Below are 12785 nucleotides of genomic sequence, written 5' to 3' on the forward strand. Positions count from 1 at the left end.
TCATCAGAAAATCATATTTAATATTTAAAAATAATAAAATAATATTCTGCGCGGAGCGCGAACAACCCTCTAGTAACTAAGGTAAATAAGGTGTTGTAGCTCATATAACAAATTAATATATATTATAAACTTACACTTTTTCTTTTTGAATACTAGGAGGTTCGAAACCCATAATTCCTCGGACCTGAAACTACATTTAATATCTGTTTTATCTCAGCAGTCACTTAAACCGGAGACTTCTGATACAATAACCATGGTTCTTTCCAATTAAGCTAACGATCTCTAGTGAACTTGCACTTTCAGGTAACCTTAACGAACTATAAAATAAGAGACAAAACATCAGAAACAGTCAAGGAACATATCATCTCTTCATCACAAGCAACCCAAATCTCTTACATATATATATATATATATATATATATATATATATATATATATATATATATATCATCTCACAAACCCGATTGAGAAGAGGAAGAAGAATCCCCGAACCGCCAAAATCTGGCATAATCTTGCTCTTCTTGTGGCCTAGAAGAGCCACCAGAAGACGAAGAAGTTGTTGCGGCAGTAGTACTAGTTGTTAAACTAAAGCTTAGCATATCAGTATTATTCCCATCTTGATAATATTGGTTATAGTATGGTATATTTTTTGGCTCGATTTGATTGGAGGAGTAATAATTAGAGTTTGATAACTGATCATTATAGGCAACGTTAACCCTCTCCGGGAAATTGAGTTTGGCTTTGCTTCCTTTGAACTTAAGAGCAGCTTCATCATAAGCTAAGGCTGCGGATTCAGCGGTTTCAAATGTCCCAAGCCACACACGTGCAGCTTTTTGTGGATCCCGTATTTCAGCTGCCCATTTCCCCCATGGCCTTTGCCTCACGCCTCTATAACGTCTCCTCCTCATCGAGTTTCCTTAATATCAATCACAAAAATTGAAAACAATAAAATTGCATTGTATTTGTGTAATAAATTGTATATATTGGTGCTGACTTACTGAATCATATACTAATAAGGTCATACTACAATTGTATGAGAGATCCTCTCAAATAAACTATATTATAAATTGTTAATGAATAAAAGTTTTACATCATCCGTTGTTGAAAAATTAATAGTCGATTATATATATAAAGCTATGATCAATTCACTTATCACCAATTGGTTTTTAGTTAGAAATCAATGATAAGCTCAAATTTAACCTAAATATAAGTTTGAGATTTACATTTGATATGGAGTTCGTTTCACAAAACTTCCAAATAATATAAGACATGCGCATGTATATGTATATATACCTTGATCTTGATGAGATGGAGCAACTGGCTGACTAGGGTCTTGTGGATTATACACAGAAGGACTATCGTGAGAGATGCTCTGTTGGTTTCCGATTACTTGAGTCAAAGCCGAGACCATAACACGCATGTCGTGTTGAGATCGGGCCGAGAAGACCGGGAACAAGTTCTCATCTTCCTCGGCTTCTTCCTTTTCTTCAGGTTCATCACCTCCAAAGGGCATCTTCTCATAGACTCGAGGATCCACTTTTGCTAATTTTTAGTGAAAATATAATCTTTTGTTTAGAAGATAGAACCCGATATGTGATTGAGTTTAGGGTTGTTCATTTTATCTTTGGACATCAAGAACAAGGAGGCAATAAAGAGAAGAGATTAGACTGAAGTAATTAAATGGCAAAAGATTGAGTCAATGGTTTTTTGGGGAATGCAATATTCTGAGGCTTTTTATGTAGGAAGTCTTTTCTACGTGTGTGAACATATGACCTTCAAGAATATACGTGAAGTTTGTTTTTCTTTTGTTTTTTTTTGGTCTTTATTTATTTGTTATAAAGTATTGTAATTGTTTATAATTGTATTTTAGAAGTAATAATTATACACAGCCATGTTGTACGATTAGTACGGATCGATGTTTTAGGGTTTTGAAATGAAAACATGTATAACATGAGAATGTTTGTTAAACTTCTCTTATTGGGGAAAATGCATGTGTATTTAAAGGGGTTTTTGCCAAAACTAACCCACAACTTGATTTTAATCCCAAACTTGAATCAAATGCAAAACTAACCTAAAAGTCTAGTGAAATTACAGCTCAGCACCTTGTGACCAAACAAAAAAACAGAAGCCATTTTTACGAATATAGCCCCAGTAAATCGTCTGAGTCGTCTGAATTGTTGGAAGTCGTCTAGACGACTGAAGTTTCAGTCGTCTGGTACCAGCTTATTTTAAAAATAATTTATAAATCTTGTAAAAAATATTTTGATGCGTGAAAAATAAAAATCAAGTAATTATAAACAGTTTTAAGTGATATAAATTAAGATATGATAAAATTGATTTGTTTTGAAGATAGATGAGTGGAAGCAGTGTATCATTATATTATTTGGCTTAGAAGTTTGGCAAACATATGTTGTAGTATTGTATGTATTGTTAGGGTTAGATCTTGGAAAACTAAAATGTTTTTTTCAAAAATTAGTTTTCACCAATATGTGTTTATTTCTGTGTATAGTAAACACTTTTCAAGTTTGATTTGATTTTATGAAGTGTTTAATTAGATAAATAAGTTTAGGGGTTATGTTTAGGGTGTGGACGACTTATATTTCAGTCGTCTGTTGAATAATTTACACGGACGACGTATATTTCAGTCGTCCACATCGTACCGAACCTTTAATTTTACCAATGTACGTTTTAACCTAACCGGATCATTTACCGGACATATAAAAGCTATTTTTTCACTATTTCACAATTTTCCGAAACCCTAGCGCCGTTTCTCTCCAACGGCGATTTCGAAGGCGATAAGACGAAAACCCTACCGTGGTCGTGTTCCGCCGTTATCTTCGCCGGTAATCTCTCTGATTACGACGAATCTCGTTTCTCCTTCATGCCGTAGAGTATTTTCGTAGTTTAAACTGACCGTCCGCTTCTTTTTTTCAGATCTGAAATCTCGTTTGCCAAACTCCGCCGCCGGTATGTTATTTCTCATGTATTAAGGCGTTTAGCCGCCGGAAAAACCCTAAATATTTTAGTATTGATTCTTCTTTTCCCTTCGATTTGCAGATCTGTAACGGCTTGGGGCCACATCTTCTCCGACCATATCTTCTCGGACAATATATTCTCCAACTGTAAGTCATTCGTCTTTTGTTTAAAAGATTTTGAGATTGTTGTAGTCTTTTGCTGAAAGATTGCCCAGACGACTTCCAGGAAGTGAGAAGACTACTCAGACATGTAATTCGTCCAGAGAGTAAGACATAGTAGAAGACTTCCTGGAAGTCGTCCAAGTAGTCTTCTCACTTCCTGGAAGTCGTCTGAGTAGTCTTCTCACTTCCTGGAAGTCGTCTGGAAGTCTTCTATAGCATTTAGCATAGTGCGCAACCTATGTGTTTGAGATGGTTGTTTGTGATTATTTGCAGGCCTTAAAATGGATTTACCAGAATTCCCGCCGAGGATGTTTACATTAGGAGAAGAGCCTGATGCAATCAGGAGCATTTCGTATCATTCTGATGACACGAAGTTGTTTAAAGCTCTATGTGATTGTCTCACAGCTGACAAATATGAGGATCTGAAGGCGTCGAAGTTAGGAGTGTTCATCAAATTCAAGGAGCTTGACTTTGGTTGGACTTCAAGGCTGGTACATTTTATGCTTTCTTTCCAGCTAGACATCAAGAAGAAGTTTGAGCTCTGGAGTCTTGTCGTTTCACAACCTGTGAGGTTTTCACTGATAGAGTTTGAACACCTCACTGGGCTGAACTGCGATTACATCAAGGACCTGGAAAATCCAAGGTGTGAGGTTACGACGGAGATGGCTGCTTTCTGGGAGAAGATGCGTGTTGATATCGATACTGGGCCAAGTATTGATCAGATAACAGAAGCATTTTACAACTGCGACGAGTGGTCTCGGGATGATCGCATGCGGCTGGGATACCTTGCCATCTACGCAGGGTACATCGAAGGGAAAAAGTTCTCATCCGCTACATCAGCTAGTCTTGCAAGGCTAGTGATGGATTTAAAAAAATTTGAGAATTATCCATGGGGGAGAGTGGCGTTTAAGGTGCTGATGGATTCTCTGAAGGCAAAAGACTTGACGCAAACTGGTTACACTGTTGATGGATTCATACAAGTGCTCCAAGTGTGGGCGTACTATGCTCTGCCAGAATTGGGTGCTAATTATGGGTCTCCCATACCAAACAGACCGTCTCCACTGTTGCTGGCTTACAAGAGTGGCAAAAGACAACGCAAATTTTTTAAGGCTGCTATCAATAAACATGTACTTAACTTCACTCCTAAGACTTCTCAGACGACTTAAAGTTAAGTCGTGTGGAAAGTCTTCCAACACAAGACCACTCAGACGACTTACTTTTAAGTCGTCTGAGTGGTCTTTTTGTTGGAAGACTTCCAGACGACTTAACTTTAAGTCGTCTGTGAACAAAATACTTCTCAGACGACTTAACTTTAAGTTGTCTGAGAACAAAATACTTCTCAGACGACTTAACTTTAAGTAGTCTGAGAACAAAATACTTCTCAGACGACTTAACTAAGTTTATATCTTTTATTTATTGCAGACTATCGTGAAGAACTTCGTTCAGAAGGATTTTGATGAAATGTTTCCAAAATGGGACGGAGACGTAGATGACCCTGCCGCGGATAACATAATTAAAGTCATGTTTAATGATCCTGGATGGGAGTGGACCATGGAATGCTGGCCAGTCACCGGTACCCGCAAGGTTGTGAAGATGGAAGTGATTCCAGTGAAGAATGAAGTGAGTCCCGTGAAGTCAGAGAGTGTTGTGAAGGAAGAAAGTAGCAGACCTCGGAAGAAAGCTCGTAAAGGGTCTTTTGTTTCTGCTGAGACACCTGCGGCGGGTAGTGAAGGGATGACGCATCAGCAGATTGAAAAGTCCTTGAAGGACATATCTGATGCCATTAATATTGGCTTTGGGACGTGTCTTAAGGAGCTCAAGTTACTGGCGGATAGGATGGAAGCTGTGGAGAAGAAGGTGGGAATCACCAACAGAGGGGGTTCATCTGATGATCATCAACTTACAACCACTTCAAATCCACCAAAACCTGTTGACGAACCCTGGGTTAGTACCAAAACCTCTCCCAAAATTGCAGAGAAGAGAGTCACTAGGCAATGTGTTAGGAAGAGTCAGGACTGATGTGATTTGTTTCTTGTGTGCTTTGATGAACATGTGTGCTTTGTTTCTAGTGTGCTTTGATGAACCACTGTATGCCTTGATTCTGAACATGTGTGCTTTGTTTCTAGTGTGAATTTGATCTTTGCTGTAAGGGCTTTTGTTAATAGTTTTTAAACACACTGTGAACTCGAAATTGCAGAGTGAAAGTGTGAATGGGGCGAAAGCAGAACAGAAGGAAGCCAAAGAACCGAGTCTTACTACAGAACCGAGTTCCTCGAGAGAGCTCTGTCTTGTGAGTCCTGCAGACGACTTACCGAGTGATGATCCTAGCCTTCTTATATTGGACAAACAAGTTTCCACCGCTTCAGATTTACTCGTTGAAGAAGCTAGAAGGCAGACAAAGAAGGAGACTGCTTTGGTGAATCTCCGTAAAAAAAGTGTGCGAGAAAGGAAGCTTGCTCCCACACAGCAAACTCCTTTTAAGGGAAACAGCACTGCCAAACAGATCATTCCAAACAAACAGGTTGGCGGAGGCTATGATCCTTTTGCACCCATTGACAAGATGAAGTCGAAGGAGCTCACTGCATGGGTGCAAAAAGATCCGTAAGTTGCTGTTAAAAATATGCTTACTTATATTTGATTAAAAAAAGCTTCCATTTGATTATTTACATTTTGTGTTTGCAGTTCTTATAAACTGCCTCTGAAAAAAAAACCACGTAGATGTCGAAGTCGATTCTATCAGGTCCTCCGAACTCCCTTAGAATGGTTAACCGACCATGTAAGTCTTCTGCTATTTTCTTACTCTTATATAAGTCGTCTGGTAGTTATCTGGTACTTTTCTGATTTGTATAAGTCGTCTGTGAGTCGTCTGTGAGTCGTCTGTGAGTCGTCTGTGAGTCGTCTGTGAGTCGTCTATGAGTCGTCTATAAGTCGTCTGGTAGTTATCTTACGTAAGTCGTCTGTAAGTCGTCTCTAAGTCGTCTCTGAGTCGTCTGGTAGTTATCTTACGTAAGTCGTCTGTAGGTCGTCTCTAAGCCGTCTCTAAGTCGTCTGTGAGTCGTCTTGTAGTTATCTTACGTAAGTCGTCTGTAAGTCGTCTCTAAGTCTTCTCTAAGTCGTCTCTAAGTCGTCTGTAGGTTGTCTGTAAGTCGTCTGTAAGTGTTTTTGACTTGTATTGTTTTATATGCAGCAAATGGATGCTTTTATTAATATACTGAGGCAACGGTACCAAAACCATCCAGAACATTTCAGGAGCGACAGAATGTGCTTTCTTGATCACGTCTTTTCTCGGCAGTGGAGGGCCTCCTACCCTGATTTTAAGAGCGACGCTCCTGATGCCAACGGTTTAGGAAGAAGACTCCCTGGTGGGGCGTGGAATTATCATGCAGGCTTGATACCTTCTTTTTGCCAATCTAAGAAGGTTTGGGGGGTGGATGTGGATGATATCTATGCACCTGTGAACTTCAAGAACCAGCATTGGATTGCTATATGGATATCGATCCCTAAGAGGCACATCGTCGTCTGGGACAGCATTGTCTCTCATATTAGCCCTGAAGAACTCGATGAGGTAATGGAGCCTTTTGTCACAATGGTCCCTTATCTGCTTGTTGAGTGCGCACTCTCTGACGAACAAAAGGTTCAATACACATTGGAGCCATACACATATGCGAGACAAACCGTTGGAGTACCTCAGTGCCGAGCTGGTGATTGTGGCCCCTTCACTCTGAAGTACATCGAATGTCATGCTCTTGGGATAGAATTTCCCACCGCGTTTGACAAAAAACACGGGAAGACCATCAGGGAGAAAATGGCGCTGGATATATTTCGAGAGCTTCCTAAGTGCCATGAATGGGAAAACCAAGACAATGATGAGAACCTGGCAACGTATGATTAGATATTGGATGTGTTATTGCGATTGTATTTGAACTTGATGCTTTTGTGTACTGTTGTTAGGTAGATTAGGGGATGTTAACAGGGTCAGGATAGGATGATGTTTTTTGTAACCTATCCTCACACCAAACTAGAATTCCGTAGGAAATTAGTTTGGTAGTGCAGTAACCTTTCGGAATATGTAATGTTTAACTTGTTTTTTTTAAATTGCACTGTTGGAATTAGTTTCGGAATATGTAATGCTTAACATAGAAGGTCTACAAAGAAAAGTTCATAAAACATATAAATTCATAACATAGAGTCTACAGAGAAGTTCATAAAACATAGAAAATCATTGGACGACTTACTTAAAGGTCTTCTGGACGACTACAGAGAAGTTCATAAAACATAGAAAATCATTGGACGACTAACTTAAAGGTCTTCTGGACGACTAACCAGAAGAAAATTCTAATTAAGACGTTGGACGACTAACCAGAAGGTCTTCTGGACGACTTACCAGAAGAAAATTCTAGTTAAGACGTTGGACGACTTACTTAAAGGTCTTCTGGACGACTTACTTAAAGGTCTTCCACGTCAGTTCTTACATTGTGGACGCTTATGGCCAGTTTCTTTGCAGACTGAGCACCTATAAACCCTGTGTGCTTTCGGGGTTTGCGTCCTCTCATCCTGGATAGCTCCAACCAAGATTGCCATCTTGATTTCTTCTGTCTCCCCGGACCACGCTTTACTTCCGGAGGAAAGCATGTGTGTGCCTCAACAAGTTGTCCAACACAAGGATATATATTCTCTGAGTATCCTGCAAACAAAGTATCCTTTGAGTAGACCGGCCACACAAGTGTGGAGATATGCACACCAGCTGCTGTTCCAGCTGCTATAGCATGAGAGCAAGGTATTTTCTCGACTTGATAGACACCACAATCACACTTTTGAAGTTCCAGATCAACATTACAGTCCCTATTGCCACCTTTCACAAAGAACTTCCATCCATCAATTTGTTGGACTCTCAGAGTATACGCGTTCTCCTCTCGGACAGCAAGCAAGTGTTCAACACCCCGACTATGTTGAGTTGTAAGACTCAAAACATCTCCTCTCCTTTTCCAGTACCACCTTCCTAGCTTCTCCCTTATGAACTCCAGCAGGAACTGAATAGGAAATCCTCTTGCTCGCTTCAGTGCGGAGTTAATTGATTCAGCGATATTGCTCGTTTTTAAGTTGTACCTGTCTCCCTGACAATGAACCCTAGACCATAGGGTCACATCGGCTTCCTTCAGATACTCAGCAAGATCCGGATTTGCACTCCGTATCGCATCCATGTACCGATCAAAATCGTAAAGTGTATGAGCATAAGCAGCACCTTTCACCAAGTGCAAGAGATGCTTCCCTTTATACTTTTTGACAATATTCTCTTGAAGGTGATAATAACATATTCCTCGGGTTGCCCAAGGAAACACCTTTTCACACGCATTTATAATGGAGGCGTGCCTGTCGGAGACTATCACCAGAGGATCAGATACACAGCTCGCCAATTTTGTGAAAAACCATTCCCAAGATTCATCATTCTCACCATCTACGATCCCAAAAGCCAATGGATATATCTGAAAATTATCGTCTTGTGCGGCTGCAACCAACATAGTACCCCCATACTTCCCACTTAGGTGAGTCCCATCTACCACAATGACCCTTCTTTGATACTTAAATCCTCTGATCGAAGCTCCAAAAGCAAGAAATATATACTTAAATCTATTCAGAGAATCGAGTTCTATAGCTGTGATAGAACCCGGATTTGCTGCCTTGATTTGCTCCAAATATGAAGGCAGTCGCTCATACCCGTCTTCCGCTGATCCTCTCACCATTTCTTGCGCATATAACAATGCTCTGTATGAAGTGGTGTAATCAAGTGTCATGCCAAACATGTTCTTCATTGCATCTTTGATATGCTGCGGATTCAACCCATCAATGATTCCAACTCGATCTATGAAAAGTCGACCAATGTACTTCGGAGTACAACGTTTCCGCTGAGCGATTCTGTCTGGGATGGAACATGTATGAGTTGCCAAATACTTGGTTACCCAAAACGTTTTAGTCCCATGTTTCACACTTGCTCGGACCTTCCATTGACAACCACTAACACGACATGTTGCCACAAACAGAGTTTTCGTTGACTTGAATATTCTGAAGGAGAACCTACGCCTCACCGCTGTCAACCGCAACTCTGAAAGCAGTGCATCCTTACTAGCAAAACTCTGGTTGACATAGATTCTGTCTGCAGATGATCCTTCTCCTTCACAACCATATGCCCCTTTGTAATCATCAAAACAGATTTCATCATCTTCTTCCTCATCCTCATCTTTAACCTTTCCATACTCACTATAATCCTCAGCATCAGCAACAACAGGGATGTCAGCATCCTCCTCCCCATCATGATCCTCAGCTTCATCCCCCTCTTCAGCTTCATGCCCCTCCTCAGCTTCATCCCCCTCCTCAGCTTCATCCCCCTCTTCATCTTCATCGCTCACATCAGCTTCATCCCCCTCCTCAGCTTCATCCCCCTCCTCAGCTTCATCCCCCACATGATCTTCATCCCTTTCCTCTGAAACCGTTCTCATCTTGCTAAAGCTTGATACACAAAGACGTACTTCATGCGTTTTAGTTATCTCGAGCAAGTTCCGAACTTGTCTATCACTTGTAACATGAATAGGAGGAAGGTCTGGAGCCATCTGTTGTAATGAGTAGGTTAGCTCCACAGACTCTGTGTTCATGTCCAGGTTATAATCTTCTTGAGCCATTGCAACAAGATCAGCATGTGTCGAACTTTCATTCAAAAATAACATTCTCGCTCCTTTGAAATGATCAACCACAAAATTCCAACATCCATCTTTCAACAACCATTCTCCATACACTGCATGTAACTGACGCATCATCTGAAAAAGTCAAAATATAACACATTAGCAAACTTAGAACAAAGAAAACGAAAGTTTATTAAAAACTGACGCGGACGACTTCAATCTAAGTTGTCTAGACGACTAAACTATATGTCGTCTGGTCAACGCAGAGGTTATTTTTGCAATTGACTTTGAAATCTGTTATTTCGGACGACTGAAAGTTAAGTCGTCTACTATTGTTTGGTTAAAAAAAAAACTCCAAAAAAGCTAGACGACTTACATTTCAGTCGTCAGAGGTTAGTTTTGCATTTGACTGGATTATTTCAGAAGTTTGACTTTTTGGACGACTTACATTTCAGTCGTCTAGTGAAAATTAAAATAATAATATTTTTTAAAAGTAGACGACTTACAGTTAAGTCGTCATAGGTTAGTTTTGCAATTGAAAAAAAAAACTTCAAGATTTAATTATATACAGACGACTTATAATTCAGTCGTCCACGAGACGACTGAAATGTAAGTCGTCCAGGATTTACGAGGTTTGACCAGAATCTCGGAAAAAAGTCCTGGACGACTTACAATTAAGTCGTCTGGTGGACGACTGAATTATAAGTCGTCTGTGTATAATTAAATCTTGAAGTTTTTTTTTTCAATTGCAAAACTAACCTATGACTACTTAATTGTAAGTCGTTTACTTTAAAAAAAATATTATTATTTTAATTTTCGCCAGACGACTGAAATGTAAGTCGTCTGGGGAAGTCAAACTTCTGAAATTATTCAGTCAAATGCAAAACTAACCTATGACGACTGAAATGTAAGTCTTCTGGTTCTTTGGAATTTTTTTTGAAAGCAAACAATAGTAGATGACTTAACTTTCAGTCGTCTCAGGTTACAGATTTCAAAGTCAATTGCAAAAATAACCTCTGCGTTGATCAGACGACTTCCAGGTAAGTCGTCTACAGCCAGACGACTGAAAGGTAAGTCGTCTACAGCGAGACGACTTCCCAAGTAAGTCGTCTGACGAACAGATCTGGAAAAAAACTCGATGTCGTACCTTAAATTGGTGAGATAAGTTCCTTAGCATGCATACATAGGGCTTCTCCAAGCACACAGAATCACAAACGAAAGTCACCCACCCATAATCGTTAGCTTCTATGACTTTATGAACCATAAAAATTTTAGAATCAAAATCTTGGGTTTTTTTAGCTCATTGTGGAGAGAAAGTGAGAGATATGTTGTGTTTAGTTCACAAGAATGGAAAAAGAAGAAGGGTAAATCGATTTTGGGAGCATTAAGAGCTTCAAATTGGTTGTTCATGGTGGTTGTGGTATTGATGACAATGGCAATCTTGTAATTACTTGAAGATGATGAGGGTGAGAGAGTAAAAATATCATTTTCGAAAAAAAAAAAAAAAATTGATGGCATTTTCGTAAATTATATGAACTTGTGGGGTGAATAGGGCAAAACCAATTTTCAAAAAAAAAAAAGGTTAGTTTTGTGTTTGACTTTAAGTTGTAGGTCAATTTTGCAAAAAGTCCGTATTTAAATATCAGAAGATGGGGATATTTCATAAAGGTTACTTTAAAAGATACTAAACGGGATGGAAAGACTAAAACGTGCAAAATAATAAAAAAAAAGAAGAGGGGAAAATGCATGCATGTTCACGTTTGGTATGATTATCTTCGTAAAAGGGTCGTTCACACACTCATGAAAACGAGGGAAAGAAACCAGTATTCTTTTTGAATATTAGTCTAACTATATACTAGAAGAACTCTCGTGTTCTTAGGAATGTTAATGAATGTAGTTGTAAATGTAATGGTTTACAACACAAATGACGTTTTAAAACCTCTACAATCCTAAAAACGTGTACACATTCAAATCGAATTGAACAAAGTGAAACCTTTTTGTTTTGGCAGCAACGCGGAATATTTAATCTTAAAGATCTGCATTGCTGAAAATATAACATTTTAACAAGATACACTGTTGGATAGAAGATCTCACGTTGAAGATATGTAAGGAACTTGAGTAATATATAAGGAACTTGGACCAATCCACTAATTGCCAATTGGTTTTAAGTTGAAAGTCCAAGAAACTTATCATGGTATCAGAGCGGGCCCAACACCCTGACCCATTAATCCGGCTCGGACAGTGATTCGATCATCCCATTAGCTGATGGCCCATATAAGGCTCAGTTCTGCCGAGATCACTAGAAAATAAAACATGGTCTCGGAAGGGGTATGATGGATTCTGCGAAATTAATGGTTATATGCACCATTATCTCGAGGGAGAGTGTTGGAGAGAATATTCCACATTAAAAATATGTAAAGGAACTTGAACCAATTCACTAATTCTCAATCTCTATTATTAAAAGAGAAGTATCCATTAGAAAATACTTCTTAGTTTTTAAAGTTAATTACACTTTCATGCCAATAAGAATTAAATTGAATTTTCTATTTTAATGCTTCCCTTTTTCAGTTAGATGAATGTGTTTTCCTTATTCAAATATAAACTTAATGTCATTAAATAAACCTACATATTTTAATGTTTGTCTTTTCCAGTTAAATTAATGAGTTTTCTTTAATCAAATTTTAATTTAATGTCACTAAATAAACCTAAAAATACATCATATTTAACGTAGCTTATTACGGACGAGTACAGCCCAATAATGAACTTGAATTTTATTTTTACGAAAACGTGAATCACTTGACATATGTAATATTTAAAATATATTAACTACAATATAACATGCATATAACCTAACTATACTTTAGTTTGAAATGATCATGCTCAAGTTTTATATAGTCAACTTACACCATGCATCTATCGATGTACAATATTCAAACCACCTATAGTTTTCGTTTTCTTTATAGGATGTATCAAC

At 38.7% G+C, this 12785-nt stretch overlaps 2 protein-coding genes across 2 annotated transcripts; one reads left to right on the top strand and one right to left on the bottom strand.

Annotated features, from left to right (window-relative positions):
• LOC106413411 (ethylene-responsive transcription factor ERF114-like) lies at window positions 1–1661 on the bottom strand. Its single transcript, XM_048781865.1, has 2 exons — window positions 1294–1661; window positions 1–916 (listed from the first exon to the last, which is right to left on the bottom strand). The coding sequence occupies exons 1-2, from the start codon at window positions 1511–1513 to the stop codon at window positions 453–455; spliced, it is 684 nt and encodes a 227-aa protein (XP_048637822.1). The 5' UTR covers window positions 1514–1661; the 3' UTR covers window positions 1–452.
• A 1284-nt stretch (window positions 1662–2945) lies between these two features.
• On the top strand, window positions 2946–4380 carry LOC125610111. The gene is made up of 2 exons (XM_048781864.1): window positions 2946–3122; window positions 3411–4380. The coding sequence occupies exon 2, from the start codon at window positions 3419–3421 to the stop codon at window positions 4301–4303; it is 885 nt and encodes a 294-aa protein (XP_048637821.1). The 5' UTR covers window positions 2946–3122; window positions 3411–3418; the 3' UTR covers window positions 4304–4380.
• Window positions 4381–12785: the final 8405 nt, after the last annotated feature.

The sequence above is a fragment of the Brassica napus genome, chromosome A6, assembly GCF_020379485.1.
Source record: "Brassica napus cultivar Da-Ae chromosome A6, Da-Ae, whole genome shotgun sequence".
NCBI classification, from domain to species: Eukaryota; Viridiplantae; Streptophyta; class Magnoliopsida; order Brassicales; family Brassicaceae; genus Brassica; species Brassica napus.

What these genes read in the sequence shown, in the direction of transcription:
- LOC106413411 (XM_048781865.1), bottom strand. Translation starts at nt 1,513, where the DNA reads ATGCCCTTTGGAGGTGATGAACCTGAAGAAAAGGAAGAAGCCGAGGAA. An exon ending in TCCATCTCATCAAGATCAAG is followed by an intron (nt 917 to 1,293) that starts GTATATATACAT and finishes ATTGATATTAAG; the next exon opens with GAAACTCGATGAGGAGGAGA.
- LOC125610111 (XM_048781864.1), top strand. Translation starts at nt 3,419, where the DNA reads ATGGATTTACCAGAATTCCCGCCGAGGATGTTTACATTAGGAGAAGAG.